The 23611-nt window shown below is 43.6% G+C and overlaps 2 protein-coding genes across 36 annotated transcripts in view; one reads left to right on the forward strand and one right to left on the reverse strand.

The window, feature by feature from the left end:
• Positions 1–14869: 14869 nt before the first annotated feature.
• Positions 14870–16494, reverse strand: PCBP1 (poly(rC) binding protein 1). The gene has a single exon (XM_060658972.2). It carries the CDS (start codon positions 16325–16327, stop codon positions 15257–15259), a length of 1071 nt encoding a protein of 356 aa, XP_060514955.1. The 5' UTR covers positions 16328–16494; the 3' UTR covers positions 14870–15256.
• A 141-nt stretch (positions 16495–16635) lies between these two features.
• ASPRV1 (aspartic peptidase retroviral like 1) overlaps positions 16636–23611 on the forward strand; it is a 111247-nt gene continuing 104271 nt past the window's right edge. For 19 of the 35 annotated variants that reach the window (XR_009617549.1, XR_009617550.1, XR_009617556.1 and 16 more), the window contains exons 1-3: positions 17211–17673; positions 18488–18576; positions 21097–21243. The gene's annotated coding sequence lies outside the window, so the exon portion shown is untranslated. The other 16 variants (XM_060658780.3, XM_060658811.3, XM_060658692.3 and 13 more) reach the window with 13 other exon arrangements.

Consider the following 23611-nt stretch of genomic DNA (forward strand, 5'->3'; position numbering starts at 1 on the left):
GTTCCATTGGCCTCATCCTTGCTTCAGCTTGCCTGCTGACACTGGGACATTTGTGGCCATAAAAGGAAAGTTACATTTTGTCTGAATTTTTACACAAAAAAAGGCATCTGCCCAGGGAGGGACAGGGCAGGAAGTTCACAGGAGCTGCTGTACCTGTGACTCTTACCACTCAGGCCCCGCCCCGCTGGGGGTGGCAGCCCCGTGGCCCTCACAGCTCAGCAGCATGAGTCATCGTGGTCACTCGTTAAACCTTCGCTCCAGTCTCAGAGCCGCTTTTGTTTTTCAGTTGAATAGGCAGCCCAGAACAGACACACGCACGCGCACACGCACACGCACGCGCGGTGAACCCAGCCGAGGGCGTGGTTCCTAAGCGGAAAAGCGTATTGTTTGCCATAATTACCATCCTATCCTTGAGCCTGGCCCTCCACTGCTATTCCAGGGGTCTCTGGGTTTCCCTGTTAGGGAAGCTGTCTGCGGTTGAACTTAAGGGAGGAGGTTGGAGAATAATTCAGATCCTAACTGAAGAGCAGAACAAGGCAGGAATTCATCCTCTTCTGACTGGGGGGATGTCCACAGCCCCCGCAGGAACCCGCTGCCTCAGCCAGGGCAGCAGAGCCTCTCCTGGTCCTCCCACCCAGGGGTGGAGATTCAGCCTTCATACGCACAAATTGACTTTTTTGACCTCAGCAATTCTCAACCATGGTTGCACATTAGAATCACTGGGGCAGCTTTTTAAATTCCTGATAGCCAGGACAAAAATCAGACCGATTAAATCAGGCTCTCTTATTAAGGCCTTTACTCTGACCAGGTATATTTACAATTTCAAGATTCATCTGAAACCCTAAGCTCTGCCCAGCAGCCCTGAAGTCCTCCCCAGTCAGCAGGGCCCTAGGGCAGTGATTCCACACATCCCCTGTTCTCAGGGCTACCACCTCCTAACTGCAAGTTCGGTGGAGAAAGGTCAGAGGTTGGAAATTTTCTCTAGAGACACCAATCCTCATCCATCTTACATCCTTCCCTCCCACTTCAGAGAATGCAGAGATGGAGATTAATAGGGCGCCTACATGGGAGCCCATCTCTTCCACACCCTTTGTTCTTTGCTTGGTTAGATTTTCCTCCTCTTTCTCCATCTTTCAGTCTCTCTCACTGTCTTCTTTTTCTGCTTATAAATAGCTTTGTGTCACTACTACTTGCAAAATCCGAATCCTTTCCTCAATTCTGTCTCCCTGTCAGTTTAGTACCTCATCTCTTGGCTTCTCTTCCCTGCTATGCTTCTGGAAGGAGTCCTTATAGTACTCCTTATAGTAGCCTGTCACCTCACCTCAATCACTGCAGGTGACTTCAGCCCTATCATAACACTGACACACCTGACACTCACTAGGGTCATCAGTAACCTAGATACTAAATCCTTGGCCTGTTTTCCATCCCTACCCCACCCCCCCTTACTCTTTGGCTGTGTTCATCATTTCTCATCTTTGGTTCCCTGTGACTCTTCTCTTTACTAATTAATGTTTATCTCTTGGATGGTTTCCTCTTCCTCTGCTCAGCCTTGAGCTTTGTGTCCCCCACTTCCATCCTTGGCCTTCTCTCCATGTGAGTTTCTCTATCCCAAGGCTTCAACCACCGCCTGTTGTTAAGTGTCAAATCTTTGTCTCTAGCTCAGATGTCTTGAATGTCCAGCTGTCTACTGGACATCTTCACACTAATACCCCTCTGAACAAGTCCACAACGGAACCCATTATATTCTTCCCAGCAAATTTGCTCTTCCTATAGTCATCACACTTAACAGCGAAGCACTAAAGTATTACCATAAAAGTTCGGAACACCAAAAGGTGCCTGCTGTCATGACTGTTATTTAGAATTGTTCTGAAGGAACGATAGAAATCTGAATAGAAAAATCTATTCAATTCAGTAAGTCTTAAGAGAAAAATAAGAGCAATACTTGTTGGAAATGGGGCAATTATCAATGTTTGCAGATGTAGAAAATTCCAGAGAATCACTTTTTAAAAAAATGTTTATTTATTTTTGAGAAAGAGAGAGAGCACAAGCAGGAGAGGGGCAAAGAGAGAGGGAGACAGAGAATCTGAGCAGGGGAGGGCAGAGAGAGAGGGAGACAAAGCCCAATGTGGGACTCAAACTCACAAACCCTGAGATCATGACCTGAGCCAGTCTGACACTCAGCCAGCTGAGCCACCCAGGCGCTCCTGGAGAATTGCTTTTAAAACAGAGTTGATAAAAGAATTTGGCAAGTTTGCTTGTTACAAATGAATGGCATACTAAGAAGCGGCATTGCTTTATGGCATTATTCCTTCACTCATTTAAAAACTTTTATTGAGAGCCTACAATGTGAAGGCAACGTTTCTTAAGCTCTAGGGCTACAGTTATGAACAAAAGATGTTGGTCTTTGCTCACGTGCAGCTTATTTCTAGTAATAAGTTAGATATTATATTTTTTAAAAAAGATGACATTTAGAATAGCCACGACAAATATAAAATCTCTAGGAATGAACTTCACCAGCACTGTGTATGACCTCTCAGAATAAAACCATCTAAGACATAAAGGAATCTTTAAAAATGGAAAGAAATACTATGTATCTAGATTGGAAAATCTAATGCGAATTTTAATTTTAATTAATTAATTTTGAATGTTCTTCGATGCAATAAGTTTAGTCAGAAGTTTAGATGAGAGAAAATAGTCAAGAAAATGTTGAAAGGGGAGTAAGGCTTATGCTACCAGTTATTGCCATTTAGTACACAGATGCAGTAACCAACCAGGGCAGAGCTGGCACAGGAAACGACAGGCACATTGATACAAGGAAAGTGTAGAATAAAAAAGAATGTGTTATCTAATAAAGGCCTCTCACATCAATGGGGTAAAGGGTGGATTAGTCTAGCAATGACACAAAGTTTCATCCTGATGCCAAATCTCACAGGTTGGAGGTGGCTGCCTGAAGCTCAAGGAGGGCTGTGAGGCCTAGTCTAGGCTTAGCCAGGGGTTCTGTGTTTGATTAGAAATGTCTTCCAGAGGCCCAGGAGGGGAAGACTACACTCAGACCACATATTTTTCATTCCTGTGTTATTCAATAAATATCATTGGGACAACTAGCTAGCAGTTTGGCAGGGAGGGGAATCACTAGCTTTTCCTATTGTATATACCAAAATAAATTTCAGATGGATTAGATTTAAATGTAAAAAAATGAAAGTATGAAATACTAGAAGAAAGAAGAGGAAAATTTTTGAAAGTAATTATTGTGGTGAGGGAAAGACTTCCCAAGCGTGATGCTAAAGACAGAAACCATAAAGTTAAACATTGATAGATTTAGCTACTTAGTCATTAGAAACTTCTGCAAAGCAGAAGTTAAATGGGAACTGGCACATTAAGAAAAAAAAATGCAGCATATCTGATGAAGGGTTAATACTTTACTACATAATGAGGCCTTCAATCACTAAGAAAAGTATGAACACACCAATAGAAAAAGGTGAAAAAGATGTTGTTAATAGGTAATTCACCAAAGGAGAAGTGCAAACAGCTGAGAAACATAAAAATTTTATTTTACTCACCAGTAATCTAAGGAATGAAAATGAACACAGTGCTATGCCATTTTTTTTTTTCACCTGCCAGACTGGCAAAGAAAAATCTCTAGTGTGGTGAAGAATGTGGGAAACAATATTGAGAAAATCCCAGCTAATGGGGCCTAGTCGCTTTTTGCACAAAATCCACTTTGTAATGGTTTCTGAGTAGTTTTTTCAGAGAGCAGTCAAGCTATTACAGGTAGCATTTACTGGAGAGATCTGAGAAAAGTTGTGAAAGAAGATCTTTGTAGCTAAACTATAATTCTGTAAATTTGTGGTTAGCTAGAATATCCTGTCAGACTGTTAAGTTCTAGTTTCCTTTTCTTATTTTAAAATGTCTCTTCCTAAGAAATGGGTCATGAGTGTGTAGGCTATTGTCCCCTAATAAAGCTTTAACTGCTTGGATACCCAAATCCCTTGCTAAATTTGGGTATAAACTGGCCCCACCTCAGGATACGATGAGACAGCCCCCTGCTGGGCACCACAATGTTGGCATGTGGCCAGGGGGCCCACCTGCGTGGGTTGTCTCCTCTCTTGTGTGGAACTGGAGACTCACAAGTCTCTACCCTTCTAAGCAGGTGAAACCCACCTCATCTGACACAAACAGTAAACCCCAGCATTGTCACCTTGTTCTGGGTTAGCAGTTTTCTCCCAAGGACATTTGGTTGGGAAGTGTCCTGGGATTGTGACATCCAAGATCATCTTCATTCTGGCTCAAATGCGATTTCACTCTTATTGTGTAATACCCCAATAATCAATAGAATAAAAATAGGAACATTTTATTAATACTATAAAAATGCTAATCGGGGGGCGCCCGGGCGGCTCAGTTGGTTGAGTGTCCAACTTCGGGTCAGGTCATGATCCCCAGGTTGGTGAGTTCAAGCCCCATGTCATCGGGCTCTGTGCTGACCACTCGGAGCCTGGAGCCTACTTCAAATTCTGTGTCTCCCTCTCTCTCTCTCTCTCTCTCTCTCTCTCTCTCTCTCTGCCCCTCCCCCACTCATGCTCTGTCTCTCTCAAAAATAAATAAACAAACCAAAAAAAAAGTTAATCGGGTTCCTCCTGATGTCTTCCTAGGCCAAACAAGCACATTCACACACTGCTGGAAGGAAATTAATTTAGAGGACGTTATTTATCTTTGTGTTGGGCAAAAGGAAAGGATGAAACCAGTAACAATACTGATGGGGGGGTGGTGCTGCCTGGGTGGCTCAGTCTGCAGAGCATGGGACTCCATCTCAGGATCATGGGTTCATGCCCCATGTTGGGCGTAGGTTTTACTTAAAAAGATAATGATAGGTATTTTTACATAAAAATAATCATAACTTTTAAACCTCTTGCACATCAAAAATATGTTCAGTGTTTATGACAAAGGGCTAATATCCTGAATAAAAAGAGTGCTCTTACAATCATTAAAATAAAAGATGCCCATCCCTGGGGCGCCTGAGTGGCTCAGTCGGGTTAAGTGTCCGACTTCGGCTCAGGTCATGATCTCATGGTTTGTGAGTTCAAGCCCCGCGTCAGGCTCTGGGCTGACAGTTCAGAGCCTGGAGCCCACTTCAGATTCTGTGTCTCCCTCTGTCTGCCCCTCCGGCTGCTTGCACTCTGTCTCTTGCACTGTCTCAAAAATAAATAAACATTAAAAAAAAAAAAGATGCCCATCCCAGGAAAAAAAAAGTGCAAAGGATACAGAGGCAATTTATAAAAGAAAAACATAAATTGCAAAAATCATGGAAAAAAGTTTCAACATTATTAGAAGTTACAGAATACAAATTAAATCCCAAAAAGAGACTGCTTTTTGTTTCACAAATTACAAATGTTAAAAAAAAAATGATAATGCCCAGTGTTGATGAAGGTGCAGGGAAAAGGAAACATTGGTGAGAGTGTACTTTGGTTAATTCTTTCTATAAAGCAACATTTTTCAGAGCAGTCAGGGACCCCTAGGGCTCCTTGAGACTTGAAGAGGTTTGAGGGGTCAAAATTATTTTCATGTCAATACTAAGATGTTATTTGCCCTTTTCATTCCCTCTCACTAGTGTAGAGTACAGTTCTCCAGAATCTGGATGAAGTGTGATGTCACAGCAGATTGATGCAAAAACAGATATGAGACTCCAGCATATTCTATTGTTGCAAATAAGGTAAAAGTTGCAAAAATGTAAAAGGGGTACTTTCTCACTAACTATATTTTTGTTTCTTTTGGAAAATCGTTATTTTTAATTAAAATATGTATCGCTTGTGTTAGCATTTAATGGTTCACTATAGTTATTTTTAAATGAGTATGTAAATATACAAATGTTTAAAATTTTTCCATGGCTTAACTTCTAAGACAGACAATAGGGATTGAAATGAGCCACACAAAATCTTTGAGAAACCTCAGTAATTTTTAAGAGTGTAAAGTGGTCCCAAGACCAAAAAGTTTGAGAACTGTTGCTCTAGAGCAAAGAGATTATGTGCATCTAAAGCCTTGAAGGTAGAACTACCTTTTTTTTTTTTTTTTTTAATTTATTTAATCTCTACACCCAACATGGGGCTTGAACTCATGACCCTGGGATCAAGAGTCACATGCTCTTTCCACTGAGCCAGCCAGGTGCCCCATAGAGTTACCCTTTAATCCAGCCTTCCATTTTTTGAATAATTTGTCCTAAGGAAATAGATGTATCTCAAATATTTTTGTAAGTATATTCACTGCTGTATTATTTAAGACAGCAAAATGTAAAAACAACTTAAATGTCTAAATAGGAGATTGGTTGGGGCAATAATAAGAAGAAAACATTAGCATAAGTCTTCATGAGCTTAGATTAAGTAGTTTCTTAGGACACCAGAAGCACAACAGTCAAAGAAAAAATAGATGAACTAGGCTTCATCAAAATTAAACACTTTTGTGTTTCAAAGGACATCATCAAGAAAGTTAAGAGACAAGGGTGCCTGGCTGGCTTAGTTAGTAGAGCATGTGACTCGTGATCTTGGGGTTATGAGTTTGAGCCCCATGTTGGATGGAGAGATTACAAAAATAAATAAATAAACTTAAAAAAAATTCTGATTAAAAAAAAGTTAACAGACAACCCACAGAATGGGGAAAAAATATTTGCAATCATCTATCAGATAAGAATCTAGTATACAGGGGCACCTGGGTGGTTCAGTCAGTTAAGCAGCTGATTTCAGCTCAGGTCGTGATCTCAGGGTTCATGGGTTTGAGCACAGAGCCTGCTTCGGAGCCCGCATCTCCCTCTCCCTCTGCCCCTCCCCTGCTTTCATGCTTTCTCTTTCTCTCAAAAATAAACAAACATTAAAAAAAAAAAAGAAGAATCATCCAGTGTATAGAATACATGAAGTACTCTTTTCAAAAAAATTTTTTTTAATGTTTTATTTATTTTTGAGACAGAGAGAGAGACAGAGCATGAGCGGGGAGGGGCAGAGAGAGAGACACACAGAATCCGAAACCCTCTCCAGAGCCCGATGCCGGGTTCGAACCCATGTACCACGAGATCATGACCTGAGCTGAAGTCAGACGCTTAATCCACTGAGCCACCCAGGTGCCCCTAGAATACATAAAGCACTCTTACAACTCAACAATAAATAAGACAACCCAATTTTTAAAGTGGGCAGAGTATTTTAATAGATGTATCTCCAAAGAAGATATCTAAATGATCAATAAGTGCAAGAAAAGATGCTCAATGAATGACATGCAAATCATAAGGGAAATACAAATCAAAACCAAAATGAGGTCCCACTTCACATGCCCACTAGGATAACTACCAAAAAAAAAAAAAAAAAAGGTATTAGCAAGAAGGTAGAATAATTGGAAAACTCATACTCAACTGTGGGAATAGAAAATGGTGTAGCCATTGTAGAAAACAGTCTGGCCATTCCTCAAAAGTTAAACACAGAGTTACCATATGACCCAACTATTCTACTCCTAGGTATATACCCAAGAAAAATGAAATCTGCATCCACACACAAATTTGTACACAAATGTTCATAATAGCATTATTCATAATAGCTAAAAAGTGGAAACAATCCAAATGTGTATCAACTGATGAATGGATAAACAAAATGTGGTATAGTTATACAATGGACTATATTCAGCCAAAAAAAGGAACGAAGTACTGATACATGTTACAACATGGAGGAACCATGAAAACATGCTAAATGAAAGAAGCTAGATGCAAAAGGTCACATATCGTATTGTTCTATTTATATGATATCTCAACAAGTAAATCCATAGAGTCAGGAAGTAGATTATTGGTTGCCAGGGATGGGGGTGGATGGAGGGGATGAAGAATGAGGAGTGACTGGTAATGGATATGGGTTTCTTTTTGAGGAGATAATAATGTCTGGTGTAAGACTGTGGTGATGATTGCACAACTTTGTGAATATACTAAAACCACTAAATTCACACTTTAAAATGGTGGATTTTATGGTATCTGAATGATATCTCAATTAAAAGAAAACCACCATACAAATTAGTGTGTAGAGTATTATCCCATTATAAAAAAAAAAAAAGAGTAGCATATATATGCTACTTTAAAAAGTAATATAGAGCGTGGGTGGCTCAGTTGGTGAAACATCTGACTCTTGATTTTCGCTCAGATCATGATCTCAGTGTCATGAGATGGAGCCCCGAGTTGGGCTCTGTGCTGACAGTGCAGAACCTTCTTTGGATTCTCTTTCTCTCTCTGTGTCCCTTCCCTGCACTTGCTCTCTCTCTAAAAAAGTAAATAAATAAAAATAAATAAAAGATGAGTATATAAAACAAATAGAGGTTGTTAACAGCATGGATTTTCATATGCATTGCATATTCATGTACGTTCTATAAAAATATGTTTTGCCATCTTAATTGGAAAATTGGGTAATAGAAGTTATCGAAGGGGCGCCTGGGTGGCGCAGTCGGTTAAGCGTCCGACTTCAGCCAGGTCACGATCTCGCGGTCCGTGAGTTCGAGCCCCGCGTCAGGCTCTGGGCTGATGGCTCGGAGCCTGGAGCCTGTTTCCGATTCTGTGTCTCCCTCTCTCTCTGCCCCTCCCCCGTTCATGCTCTGTCTCTCTCTGTCCCAAAAATAAAAAAAAAAAAAAAAAAAAAAAAGTTATCGAAGACAAAATAATGTGCACACTATCTGTCCATTTAGACTCTCCCAGGGGCAGTTTTTCTGGCCTGGTGGGACAGTCCAGAATAGTGATTAAAAAAGCAGCTTGGGGAATAAAAAAATTAGAAAGCAGCTTGGGAGCCACATTGCCTGTGTTGAAATACTGGCTGTGCTACTGACTAGCTCTGTAACATTGGACATATCACCTAATTGCTGTGTGACTGTCTCCTCACCTGTAAAATGGCATCAAAATATCTACTGTACAGGGCCTGGTGGAATCAGAGTTAATTCATTTAAAGTGTTTAGAGCAGCACTTTGCATATAGTAAGCTTTTCATACATGTTAGCCAGTCCTGGAGATGTTGCTTGGTGTGGCTCAGATTCCAGGATGGGGAATGACTACATTTAACCGCACTAAAGTCAGGAGCCAGTGAGAGAAGGTTCTTTTATGGGCATACTGAACAAACTCTGAAAATGCTTTAAAATTTTTAATTAATTAATTAATTAAGAAGGGAATTTTGTTTTTATCGTTTCTATTTTTAAATTATTTTTTATTATTTTATTTTTAAATCTTTATTTATTTTGAAAGAGAGAGAGAATATGTGCGTGAGAGAGTGCAAGTTGTGGAGGGGCAGAGAGTGAGGGGGGAGAGAGAGAGAATCCCAAGCAAGCTCTGTGCAGAGCTGGATATGGGGCTCAATCCCACAACCGGGGGATCATGACCTGAGCCAAAATCAAGAGTCAGATGCTGAACTGACTGAGCCATCCAGGTGCCCCTGATATTTATTTTATCTTTTACTTTAAATATAGCTGATACACAATAGAAAATGCTCTTTTTTTAGTTTATCTATTTGGGGCTCAAACTTATGACCCTGAGATCAAGAGTCCCATGCTCTTCTGAGAGTCAGCCAGTGTCCCTAGAAAATGCTTTTTGAAGTAGAGGTGAACTAACAAATGCAGGCACAGCTTTTCATCTATGTAGAGGTAAGATTTAAGAAAGTGTGTCCCCTCACTATGGTTGAACTTCTCAGGGAATAACTAATTTGATGTCTTCCACCACCCAGGAGTGAATGGTGTAGTTAGTATGTTTGCTGTTGCTAAAGTACTGTTGCCTTAGCTCCCCACCAAGGTGTACTTAGCCTGGTGGCAGATGTCTCCAGTGCTAATGCTGCTGGGAGAAGGGGAACAGCTAAGCCACTGTCTCCCTACTTTAGTGAACTTGGGTCCAGGGGGCACTCGGGAGCCAGAGCCCCCTCACAGAGCCCTTATATTTAGGGCAGGAGAGCAGGGGAAAAGAGGAGAAGGGAGTTTGGGTTTTGCCTGGGGGACTAGCCTTCTCTTGTCTGCGCCCTTTGCCTTCCCCTCTACTGTCCTTTCCTCTTCCCGGTAACATCTAAAGGTGACAGCACCTTCTGGGAGATTCAAAGCAAATCTTCCTGGTAGTTCCTTCCTTCCTCCTTCCTCTTTAATCAATTTCCCATGAATAGTTACCCAAAATGGCAAGCTGGGGCTTGTTGCAGCCAGTTTTTTTTTTTGTTTTTTTTTTTAACTTCTGTTTTTCTCTTTTAGAGTGTTTATAGAAGGTCTGTGTGTCAGAAGTCAGCCCTGTGGCAAGAGGCAAAGGCAGGGATGGGTGCCCACAAAGGCAGTATTATTTCCCAAGGCAGCCAGAGAATTGTGGATATGATCTTATTCATTCTTCCCAGATGGAAGACTAAGACCCAGAAAGACCCATAAAACTTGTCCAAGATCACCCAGGGAGTTGATGCCGAAGCCAAAACTAGAACTCAGCTCTCCTGATCCTTAGCAGAGTGTAATTTTCCTTTTAGAATGTTGATACTCAAGAGCAGGAGCCCCAGTTAGGTGTCCCAGAACCCCAGGCAGGTAACAAAGAGGACAGCCAGGGTTAGAATTATAGAGAAACCATTATTTCCCAGGTGCAGGGATGCCCAAACAGAGTGACTTTGGGGAATGACAGGTCATACTCTATGGGAGAATGAAGACAGAGATAAGAGACTGGCAGGCCTTGCACTGGTGAGGCTGGGGGGAACAGATCCAGAAGGATCTATAAGCTATGCTGAGGAGTTTGGATTTTTTTTTTGTAGACCATGGGTGGAGGAGGGACTTGATGGCCTTTAAGTAGGGGAGTGATGTGGTCAGATTGGAATTTTAGGAAGGCCCCTCCAGTGGCCAGGCCAGGCAAGGTGGCCAGAGGACTTGGCAATGGAAGGCTTCTCTGGTGGTGACTGCCTATTTATATGTCTGGCTAGGTGCTGCCTCATTGGCAGGAAGTGACAACCCTAGCGATGCTGGACAGTGCGTGGTTCACTACTAAGGGTAGCCATGAGAAGCAGGAGTGAGGTGTGTTCAACTCACAAACCGCAAGCCCTTAGCCAACAATGTTACTGTCCAGGTGACAGAATAAGTAGCTGCTCTTGGGGTGAACCTGAGTGGTGATGGGGTGAACCTGAGTGGTGATTCATTGCCCAAACTGCTGGCTGGGGTGGCGTATGTAGTGGTAGTATACACGTGTGTATGTTGAGTGGGGCAAGAGAGGGGCCTGGGGATTGGGGAAAACTTCTAAACACATGGGACAACTCCTATGGCTATGACCCAACAGGTGCTTGTTGACCTGTTCAGTCTTCTCGACTGTGGCATTGTTTGTGGCCTAACAGCTGGTGGTAGGATAGGGCTGCAGCAAGAAACACAGCAACTGCAGAGGGGGCTTATTGATTTCCAGTCCTCAATCCAGAAGAGGATGGGACATGCTCAGACTGCCCCAAAGAGACAAGAGAAGAGTGCTGAAATGCACGTCCTGATAGGAAAGGGGACAAAGTGGATTAAATTCTAATAGACTGGCCTGGCACCTGATATTCATTGCTCCAAGACCCTCTTCTATCCATAGTCCTTTTTTTTTTTTTTTTTTAAGTTTTATTTATTTGAGTAATCTCTACACTCAATGTGGGGCTTGAACTCATGACCCCGAGATCAAGAGCTGTACACTCCTCTGACCAAGCCAGCCAAGTGCCCCTCCATAGTCCTTTCTTACCTAGCTTTTATTTTCAGCTTCCTATTGGTTCCTTATTATCTGCCTTTAGTGAAGCTCCTTTCAAAAACAACAAACCACTCCCCCCCCCAACCCCAAATCTTTTCCCCAATCCTCCCTGACTCAAGTTACTGTACTATTTCTCTTTCTCTCTTGCACTCTCAGCATTTGAGTGATCTACACTCCTGTCTCCAATTCCTTACTCCCAGGCCCTCCTCTCCTGGTGTAATCTGCCTTCTTCCCATCACTTTTCTGACATTCTGCTTCCCAAGGATATCCATGACATTGGAAGTGTCTTCCTCAGTATCACCTTGAAGTGGTCTCTACAAATGAGTGGAAGGAATTAAAAAAAAACAACACAAAAAATGATTAGAAATTAGATTTCAATTTGTTTACCTGAACTGTTATAAAATTTTTGTTTTCTAACTATATAATATTTAGGATTATGCTTGTATTAAGTTTATAAGTAAGCATGACTAATATACATATAGTAATTTAGAAATAAACATGTAATAGTGTATATGCTAAAGACTTTTTACTGAAGGGGTACACTTAAAGACTATTTGGGGCTCACGACTTTTCAGGATAAAGCTCAAACCCTTTATTCTGGCATTCAAGGCTACTTTAGCCTCAAATGATTTTGTGGCTTCCTCTACTCCTTTTCCCTCTCTTTATCACATACCATGCTTTTAATTAGCTATTACACATCTTCCAATTTTACCAAAACATCATTTTAGGTCAAAGTATTTTGTTCAAAGTAAATGTTCAATCAAATCTATTAAATCTCTCTGTAACATTATTGAAAATTTCCTTAAAATTTTCCTTCTTGACTCCTCTCAAGGGCACTACCCTGGTTTTTCTCCTGCTGCTTTGACTACTTCTTCATTGGCTACTTCTTCTATATTCATTCTACAAATACTGCTAATATGTTATGGTGACAGGCACCAGAAATACCATGGTGAACAAGTAGACTAGGTCCCTTACCCCAAAGCTTAATCTTCCTCCTTTACCTGTCTCCATGTAGCTCACTCTTTCAGTTTGTCTATTTCTAGCTACTTGTTGAGTATTCCTCCCTGCAAATACTACCATCCTCAGGTCTCAATTCATTGCTCCCCTCCTTATATCTCTCCTGGCCTCCACATTCGGTTTCAATCTCCCTTGCATTGGCTCCTTTCTACATGCATTCCTAGTGATGCCACTTCCCAACCTGTATTAGAATCTAGAGGTAGTTTTCTAACTGCTGTTCCCGACTTTAGTCCATCCAAGTTGCCATTCATTCTGTGCCTTGCAGCCTAACTCATTATTTTACAAATTATTGCCAGATTTGCCTTTGAATGGATGGGAGGGGAAAGACATTGAGGGAAATTTGAGGCCTAATTTTGATCTGGCATTTAAACCACTTCACCTAACCAATTTTAGGGACTCCTCAAAGACCATTTGGCCTGGGTTTGAGGGATTAATTTAATTATCCACTCCCACCCTACTCTATGAAAACATGATTTGTGCTCATTATCTCCAGAGGACAATGAACCTATCTCTGGGTCCTCACTAGGTCATCCCTTTCCTGTCCTGGTCCCTCAGTCCAATGGTCTTCTCCTGGCTTGTCATTTAGTACACACTGGTTTGTTCTCTAACTTTTAAATATTTGTCCTTTCTGTCCAGAGACACTGTGGACAGAAATGGGCCTTTGGTTTTTTAGTCTTAAGTATATTGAAGTTTACTTTGTAAGCAGTGTTGTGCTTTACATACACGCTCTCATTTTTTTCCACAAGCCCAAGAGATGTGTACTTTTAACACCTCTATTTTATATAGAGGCTAACTAATTTGCCCAAGGCCACGACAGGCAGAACTCAAATTTGAACTCAGGTTTAACTCCAGAATGTGGGTTCCCTTCAGTGACTGCCTGTCTGACTCCACAGTTGTGTATAAAATGTATGGTAGGCCCCAATCTTACCTCCAGGGACTCTTGGAACCAGGTCTGTAGTTTAGAAAAAAAGAACAGATATCCTGTAGAGAATAAGCCTCAACAAATATTGTGTGGAATACTCCCCTCCCACAGGAATTTCTCTTTGCTGTTAGTGATCTCCCACAGTGCCTGGGGTTTGAACTAATCACTCTGGCACCTAATCGTTCACTATCTTATATTGTATTGCTGTTTCTAGCGTGTCTTTGCCTAATGGTAGAGAATTTTTCTTCTCATGAAGTCTAGCCTAATCCTACTGGCTGGTGTGGACATAAGGCAACTAGGCCTTCGCAGCAAGATCTTCCTAATCCACCGGTGAAATCAGTGGCACTCAAATCTAAGAACGATTCAGGGTTTTGTTAAAAATGGTCTTCTTTTTAGATTTGGGGGGTGGGACCCAGGTATCTGCATTTTTAACACCATTTCAGACTATAGTCAATGGATCTGTCTACAATCCTGTCTGTGAGGCCTGCCCCATTCAGGCAGGATTATTTCCTGGTATGGTTTCTCTAACATTGCACACAGCTGAAGAGTTAGAAGCTGGGCCTCTTTTGTTTCTGGATTCACCACTTGGCAGGTGTAATAACATCCTCTGACAGGCTGCTTGCCACAGGTGCATGCTCGACACATGCACCCCGCTGGTACCATCCCCCATTTTGTCCTGGTGCCCAAGACCCCTCCATCCCTACCACCACCCCTGCCCTCTTCCAAATCCTCAAACCCACCCTTGCCCCTTTCCCTCCCATCCCAGCTCCAGCCCAGCCCTTTTCCCTCCCCCACCTCTTCTCTGGGTCCCCCCAGGCTCCTCCCACCTCAGAACATTTTTTTGTTCCTGGCTAAGAGTTTTCCCAGTGAGACTGGGGTGGGGGGTGGGGCTGGCAAGAGGGGAGGACACACTGCCATTCATCAGAATTTATACCGAATGGCCATACTTTTTCAGAGAAAACCCAGGTTTTCTACCAGAGAAATGGGCAGAGATCTCTCTCTGGAACTTGGCTGGAGGGATGTCACTCTCCGGGAGAACCCCTCTGTCTCTGCAAATATCCCAAAGCAGGCCCAGCCTGCCATGTTCCTTTGTTGGGACAGAAAGGGAATGGAATCTTACCAATAGGTGAAAAGGGCTAGACAGAACACCAAGGATGGGCCCAACCTTCTCCCTACAAAGGCCTAACGCTAACAGGGAAGGGAAAAAAAAGCACCAACAAAGAGTTTAAGATAGTAGTTCCCAGCTTTTTCAAATATGAAGCATTTTTTAACCAATCCATTTTTTAATTTTTAAATTCTTGACATTACAGAACTAAACTGAAATTTATTAACATTCCACTCTTACATTTCTTATCGACAAACAGAAATAAAATTCATGAGCCAAAAACCCAAAACAAAACTAAAAACAGGGAAAAGCTTATAAAACTAAATATGGATCCCAGCATTAACAGCTGAACAGAGAATGTGATTTTTAAATTCTTAGCGGATGATAAAGTTGTGTAGAAACTGAACACTTACAAATTATTTAAAACCTGGAATCACTGACCAGAAATTACACAGTTGGATCATGGGAAAACAGCAGAAAGGGGTTATAAGTGAACCTACACTGTTCTAGCTGCACCCCATGCCCTTCTCAGAGGAAAGCCTGGCATTGATTAGATATTGGGCCAGACTAATACTGGCAGCAGAACCAGTGATAGTAACCTGCCTACCAGAAGAGCCTTCCACTGGATTGGCAATTTTGATCTGGGCCCCGGACATCTGGCGGATCTCATTAATGTTGGCGCCTTGGCGCCCGATTATGCAGCCAATTAAGTTATTTGGAATGGTGAGTTCATGGGTCGTTTGAGTAGATGCATCCAAACTTGCCCAATAGCCTTTCACCTCTGGAGAGCTGGAGTCAATTCCGGCGAATCCGGTCCCGCCGTGCATCATGGCAAAGTGAGACTGTTGTCTTGCCACCTGGTTCAGCTTGGCCAGATCGAGCGGAGAAATGGTGTGTTGTCCTTGAATCGAGTAGGCATCTAGAGGTGGTCCCTCCAGGTCATGGGTGGCATGGGGGTAGCCCGCAGCGTCGCTGCACCGATCTTGGCCGCCCGCACAGATGACTGGAGAGCTGGCCGGCATGGGCTGGTACGGAATGGTCATGACTCTCCCTTGCGGAGACTGGGAGAGCGTCTCCAGCATGACCAGGCAGATCTGCTTGACACACTCGGTGACAGACTGCGGCACGCCAGCAATGGTGATGGCTCGCTCGGTGGAGTTGGGCAGCATATCCCCCGCCACCTGGACCTGGGCCCCCGTACTCTCGCGGATCTCTTTGATCTTACACCCGCCTTTCCCAATCAGGGAGCCGCACTGGGTGGCCGGCACCACCAGCCTCAGGGTGACCGGGGGCCTGCTGGCCGCCGTGCTGTTGGTCATGGAGCTGTTAATATCTTCTTCCAGCTTGTCGATGATCATAGCGAAGGCCTTAAAGATGGCATTGGTGGGGCCGGTCAGAGTGATGATTCTCTCCGGACAATTCCCCTCCGAGATGTTGATCCGCGCGCCACTCTCCTCGCGGATCCTCTTAACCGACTCCCCTTTCTTCCCAATGATGCTTCCTACTTCCTTTCCGTGCATAAGCAGCCGAATGGTGAGAGTCACATTTAGTCCACTTTCAGTCACACCGGCATCCATGGCGAGCGGCGGGCGGCGTTCGGGGGAGTTGGGCTCGTTACGTGGTCAAGTCTTTGGTGGCTGGCGGGGGGAGGGGAGGTGTAGGCCCAAAACTGCCGGCGCGAGGCGAGCGAGGGCCGCGGGAGCGAGCGGGCGCGGGCGGGAGGCCGCGGCGTCGTCGCAGGGGCGGGCGGCGGCGGCGGAGGGGGCGAGCGGGGCCGGGAGCGGCGGGCGGGCGGGTGGGCGAGGGCGCGGCGGTGGCGACTCCGGCGGCAGCCTCGGCGGTCTGGGCGGGGCGGGAAGCCCGCTTTCAACCCCGCGTACCCTCTGACCCCGGAAGTGCTTGCCGCGCAGGACCCCTTGAAAAAAACTGAGGACCCGTATTTTTTAGGTCACAAGATTGCGCCAACCTTCGCATGGTAGTTTAAAAAAAACTCTTTTAACAGCTTAGCATTGAAGATAAAGCCACGATGGGCAGAATCTGTGAGTCCGGCAAGGTTTTAAAACCAACGTGCATTTTATTAACTCCAGCGTCACAGGCAGATGTTTGGGAATGTTAATGTTGTGAGTGGGGGCGACATATTATTTTCCCGCCTTACAAAAAGGGCTTGGATGCGGAGCGACACGGGCAGCCCCGGCGGTAACTGCAGGCGGCAGCTGGGACGCCGCCGGTTTAAAACGTGCGCGTGAGGTGGCTAGAGCGCGTGCGCGAGGGTGTGGGGAGACGGGAGGGGCAGCCGCGGTCTTCCGGGGGGGAGGGGCGGCGAGGCGAGGCTTGTGTGGTGGGCGCGTGCTCGCGCGCGCGCGCGCGCGGGCACGTGGGGCCCCTTCGCCCCAGGCGTCCGGGCGCCCCGTACCAGGCCCCCCACCCCTGTCCTGGTCTCCCCACGGCAGCTGGTGAGGAGAAAGACCGAAACCCACCCCTGCCACCGCTAGAGTCGCGGCTCTGTTGATGACTTCTGGGAAGTGTTGGAAACAGGGCCTTAAAAAAGAATGGCGTCCATTTACATAATGCTTTGTTTGCATTTTGCAAGTTTCTTTCGGTTGAACCTACAGAAATCCCACAGTGTCGTTTTAGTCGTGGCAGTCTCGTCAGGCATTTAGGACAATGGTGTGCTCCTTTTGGGACCGCATTTAGTCAGGGTTGCTGACTAGTGCTTGGAGAATTCTTGCGATTTCCCCCCACACTCCTCACTTTCCCGCTTCTGCGTTTCGGCCTTTCCCCCGTTTCCCCTTTTGGTGCGATCGCCTCGCCCCGCTCCCCTTGGGGGCGGCCCCTGTCGGGCCCCGCCATCTTGGAAGGCCTTTCTTGCCGGTTCGCCACCGCACGTCCCTCTCGCCAAAGAAAGGTCGCTTGGGAGGCTCGTGTACGTTTATTTCTAGCCCTTTCTCTTTCCTGCGGCTAAGCCAGACAGAAAAGGCACACAGACAGACGTGTGCACAACGTGCTTCAGGATCCCTCAGGGAAAGCAGCTAACGTGGCGGTCCCTCCGCCCCTTTCCTTCCCCACGGGGTGGCCGCCATGTTTCCAGAACACAAAATGGCGACACGTGGCCTGGATTCGTTGCCAACGAGAAATTGGGGTCGACCCGAAAGCTCCAAAATGCCCCCACTTCCCCACCCCGTGCGTGTTGGCCAGCGCCTTTCCCTCGCAGCCAGTGCTCTAACCACTCTGGTCCAAACCTAAGCTGCCGAATTTGAATGCATTTCCCCCATTAATTTGAAATGGGCATGTTTATAACTGTAAAATGTAGGTGTGATGCCGAGTCTCTCATAGTCTTAAGTTTAATAATGGGTAATGGGGGGGCAGTGCCAGTGGATGATTTGGGCCCCCAGTTACCAAAGCATTTAGGAATCACTGCTTTAAGAAATAAGATGGGAAGTTACTGATTTCCTAGACCTCTAGCACAGGCTGGTGTGCTGGAGAGACTGAGAAATGGTCTTATAAAATTTCTTAGAATTTCCATGAAGCAGTTTGGATACCTGTGACCATTTTCAGAGGCTAGCTGACCGGTGAACCTAAGTTTACCACAAGTGGGATTAACTTTCAGTATGGAGGGACAGATGTTATTGTGCATTTACCAGCGCAAGATCCTGTGCTAGCATTTTACTGCATACTATCTTTAATTTTTACAGTGATCTGAGGTAGGTGTTATCTTTTTCTCTCTCTTTTTCTAACAGATGAATTCACTTAGGCCCAGAGAGATGAAGTGACTAATTCAAGGTCACACAGTGGAGGATGGATTCCAGACCTTCTGATTTCCTTATTGGTGAGCACTTTCTCAAATTTTTCTGTAAGTCAGTGTTTTAAACTTTAAGTGCTATTTGAAGTTTAGGTGAGCTTGTCATTTAAAAGAACCTCTCAGGTAACCTTTTGGTGCATAGTCACCCCGTTTGTATCTTTTGGGGATTCCCAGCTTTTCCTGGTGTGAACTATACCTTGGCTCAAATGCTATTTAAAAAAATTTTTTTAATTAAAAAATTGGTGTCTGGGTGAGAATTGGGAGTGGGAAATGATTCAGCCCTACCCAAAGGCTGAAGTATGTGTCAGTCCAGCCTTGTCTGTGGCACATTCAAGTCTACCTGGCTCTGTGGAAGCAAGCAGTTTCTCTGACTCACTTGCTTCCTTTAGCTACCCATGGGCACGACTTCCGCCTTCCTCACCCCAGTGTCCCAACCAAGTAAAAATAAATAATTTCACTTTAGCGCCAAGCCTCCATTTCTCTGCAAATATTGACAGAGCATGACAGTGTTAAGGAAATCATGGTCTGTGAACTCTTCAGTTCAGTGTAACGAATAACTTGTAGGTCAAGCAAGGAATATGTGCCTGAACAGGGCTCTACTTGTGTGGATGTTAGAGATGGAGAGAAGGGCTTTTTGCTTCTTTTAACTTACATTAATGTCATATATCATAGTTTTCAAAGTGCCTTTGCGTTACTTTGTGTAATTCTGTAACCAACTTTAATTGGTGGGTACATTATAGCAACAATGGCAGTACTAGCATTAAGTGCTAACTTTGTGACTGGCACTGTTTGAAGCTTTATTCTGTATGTTTTTTCAGTGGCTCTCACATTTTTTTTTTTAAGTTTATTTATTTTGAGAGAGAAAGAGTGTGCTAGTGTGCACGTGAGCCCCTGAGTGGGGTAGGGGTATGTGTGTGTGTGGCTGGGGGCGGGGGGCAGAGAGAGAGAGAGGGAGGGAGAGAATCCTAAGCAGGCTTTGTACTGTTAGCATGGAGCTGGACTTGATCTCATGAACCCAACCATGAGATCATGACGTGAGCCAAAATCAAGGGTTGGTTGCTTAATTCACTGAGCCACCCAAGTCCTCCCCTCCTTTTTTTTAAGATTTTATTTTTAAGTAATCTGTATACCCATTGTGGGGCTCGAATTCACAACCCCAAGATCAAGAGTCACGTGCTCCACTGACTGAACCAGCCAGGCACCCCAACAGTTTTAAAAGTAAGCCATCAAGACATAACATTTTTACAAAATAATTCATATATGCATAGACATATGTAACAGAAACCAAATCTTTGTAAAACAGTATTTATTTTTACTGTATGCGGTGTACTCTGGTAATTTCTGTTTGTTTACGTGAAATAAAAAGGTATATCACAACTGAAGTGACAAACCGTTATAAGGTTGTGACCAAAATGATTAATATACACATTTAATCCTCACAAAACTCCTGAGATGAAAGTGATGCAATTTATATTTTACAGAGATACAGAAAGGTGAAGGATTTTGTCTAACACACAGTTATTAAATAGTAAAATATGGATTTGAATTTGGGCAGTCTGAGCCCAGAGCCTGTATATTTACCACTGAGCTAGATGTGGTCTCTGCAGATGGCCTTGTCTTTAAGGGAGACAGAGTTGTTTAGGGAATTAAAATTATTAGTAAATGTTACAAACAAACTGAAGAGGCAACAAGAGAAATTCTTGTAATGAAGAGTTATATCCTTATTCAAAACACTCTGGTCTGTATGAGGTGCCTGGGTGGCTCAGTTGGTTCAGCATCTGACTTCAGCTCAGGTCATGACCTCACAATTCATGAGTTCAAGCCCTGCATAGGGCTCTGTGCTAACAGCTCAGAGCCTGGAACTTGCTTTGGATTCTGTGTTTCCCTCTTTTTCTGCCCCTCCCCTGCTCACACTCTGTCTCTCTCTGTCTCTCAACAATAAGTAAATGTGAAAAAAAGTTAAAACAAAACAAAATATTTTGGTCTCTAAATCTGTCACATATTTATTTCCCCTGAAGAAAAATGTACACGTTGGGTCTTTCTTCCTGTCTATTTAAAGCCTTTTTGCCTGAAATTTTCCATTAATTCCTTCTTATCTGAGTACCTCCCTGATTCTACTCACCTCTTCCTTCAATAAAGACTTCCCCTTCCCAGCCTCTCTGTTTCCCCCAGAGTCCTATAGCCCCCACGCCCCCCTGAAGGCTACGTTTGGCTGTTAATTAAATTGTAATCTGCATTGGTGTTGATAGTGTGTTGTACAGGGCATTGGTGTCATGGGTGACCCAGAGATCTGGTAAAGAGGACATTGGACTTGGGAATCTGTGGCTCTGGCCCCTAGCTCCAGCTCTCCCACTGTCTAACTTTGAGAAGTCTACAACCCAGTTCAAAACTGGGCTTTGGTTTTCCCACGTGTAAAACAACAGATTAAATGATTTTTTCTAATTCTATCCAGGGAGTGATGATACTTGATGATCTTGGGTATCTCTGGGAGGGAGGAGGATTATGTAAATATTTTACTTATGGTAAATTTCCCCCTCCCTTCCTCAGACCTGCAGTATCTTGTGTATACGTGATTGAATTCCACACCACCCATTTTACAGATGAAGCCACTGAGATATGGAACATTTGACTAGTCACTGACCCACCCCTGGAGCCTCACACATGACTCTTCTCCTCCCATTTGAATGACTGCAGGTTAGTTAAGGGGTTTAATGAGTTTGGGAAGGTGAGTCAGGCTTAGACTTTGGAAATTGAACCACAGGATTTATATTCCATTCAGAGGAGGGATTTTTGCTTCCTTTTACCTCTCATTGGCATGTTTATGAAATGTTTTAAAGTGATTTCACATTATTTACTAATCATCACAGACACCCTTGCCATGAAAGTATAAATATGCCTGTTTTATGGAAGAGCTATCTATAGATCAGAGGAATGAAGTGACTTGCCCAAGGTTACACAGCTTGTCAGGACCTGAGCTGGGTCTCTTGACTTCTAGTTGTGGATTGTTCCTCTCCTTGGCTTTTGATGCTAGTTGCACTAACTTTGACACATGGAATAGTTTTATCTTTAACTCAGAAAGCTTTCAATCCAGCCTTTATTTTTCTGTCCCAGAGCATCTAGTCCATTTATGTTAGGTTCCTGATTCTTTTGGTTTAAGAAAAGCTCTTTCCTCTTTTTGTCTAATGTTTACATTTATGGGTTTGGGAAGTGGTGGGAATTATTCCTCGATGAGGCTGTGGAGGCAGGGACCACATCCCTCCCCCTCCCCCCGCCCCCCCAATATACCTTTTCCAGCAAATGTACTACAGCTTTTTAAAAAAATTTTTTTTTTTCAACGTTTTTTATTTATTTTTGGGACAGAGAGAGACAGAGCATGAACGGGGGAGGGGCAGAGAGAGAGAGGGAGACACAGAATCGGAAACAGGCTCCAGGCTCCGAGCCATCAGCCCAGAGCCTGACGCGGGGCTCGAACTCACGGACCGCGAGATCGTGACTTGGCTGAAGTCGGATGCTTAACCGACTGCACCACCCAGGCGCCCCTGTACTACAGCTTTTTAACTTTGCCCTACCAACATGCAGTTTTGCAAAAAATAAACAAAAAACCAACATGGTTTCTTCTTCTCTTACTCTTTCAGATTTAGCTTCTCATTTTTCTTTTATTTGAAATTATAGTAAATTGAGAGGATCTTTACCCTATCACTTTCTGGGATACTACAAAGTATAACCTACGAAATATTTCTTGCCCACTTTGTAGATAGGAACAATAGTTACAATAATAATCTCATATACTGGTGACCCTGTGCTACCGTTATGGGGTTAATACTGAGTTTTCTCAGAAACTTAAGAAATATATTGGTGTGCCTTACAAAAGTGCCCAGGAAATACAGCAACATCCTTGGTCTAAGTTCTCCTGGTTGGGGAAAGTAATGCCTGTGGATTCCCAAGGGTTACTCTGACTGAAATAAGTCATGGAGAATGGAGTGCAGAGAAAAATTAAAGGAAAAATGAGAACAGAGTACAAATGTAAAGTATAGAAGAAAATGAGGAAGGAAAAAAGATAAGAAAAGGAAAAAGACAAGGGCAGAGAAAAGAGGAGAAAACAAGATCAGTGGAACGGATATGAAGAGAACAATTCCGAGGTTCATTTGCTCCTTATGTGATGTGGGAAGCATAGGCTTGCACCAAGAAAGAACAGCTGGTATGAGAACTCATGAACTGATCTGAACCACCATGTCTCTTTTTTAATCTTCTTTTTCTAATATCAAGTAGGGAAAATTTGTTTCTACTATCAGCTGGGGATGTGATTAGACACCAATAGTTTCAATATTAGCTTTAGTCCTATTGGTTTATCAAGGAAAATGTGCTATAAAAATCACATTAAAGTATTCCAGGTCAAATTTTATCCTATTCATTCAGTCAGCAATTTTTTTTTCAATTATTACTATTTTTAAGTTTAATTTTACTCTCAGTGTGGGGCTTGAACTCACTACCCCAAGATCAAGAGTTGCATGCTCTACCAACTGAGCCAGCCAGGCACCCCAGTCAGCAAATACTTATGGATTGCTTGATATGTCCCAGACACTAAGGATATAAAAATGAATGAGATCCTGTTCTTGCCTTCAAGATGTTTATGATCTGGAAAGGGACACGGACAAGTAAACAGATTTGCAGTACAATATGTTAAGGTATTAGGATATAAGTAAGCAGAGGATGTTACTGGCTTAGAAGAAGGCCCTTGATTCAGCCTTGGAGGGGATCCAGAATGACTGCCTAGTGAAGGTGACATTTAGGCTGAGTCCCAAGTTGGCAGATTACAAGGTGGAGGGCAGGAAAGAGTAACTCCAGGCAGGGAAGCAAAAGCCCAAAGGCAGAGAGTATGCGGTCCATTCAGAAGTTGAAGCCACTTCAGGAAGGTATGAAGGATGTTTGCATGATCCAGTTTTTCGTGATTGTTGTACTGCTTTAGAAGTGTACATTATTGAGACTTGATTATGCTTACTAGAGCACAGAAAGTCTAAATCCTTATTTTGTAGCAGGATTCTCTTTTAAGATGAAGGTATCA

This window comes from Panthera onca, chromosome A3, assembly GCF_046562875.1.
Source record: "Panthera onca isolate mPanOnc1 chromosome A3, mPanOnc1 haplotype 2, whole genome shotgun sequence".
NCBI classification, from domain to species: domain Eukaryota; kingdom Metazoa; phylum Chordata; class Mammalia; order Carnivora; family Felidae; genus Panthera; species Panthera onca.

Excerpts from the sequence above, each read along its gene's own strand:
- PCBP1 (XM_060658972.2), bottom strand. The coding sequence starts at position 16,327 with ATGGATGCCGGTGTGACTGAAAGTGGACTAAATGTGACTCTCACCATT.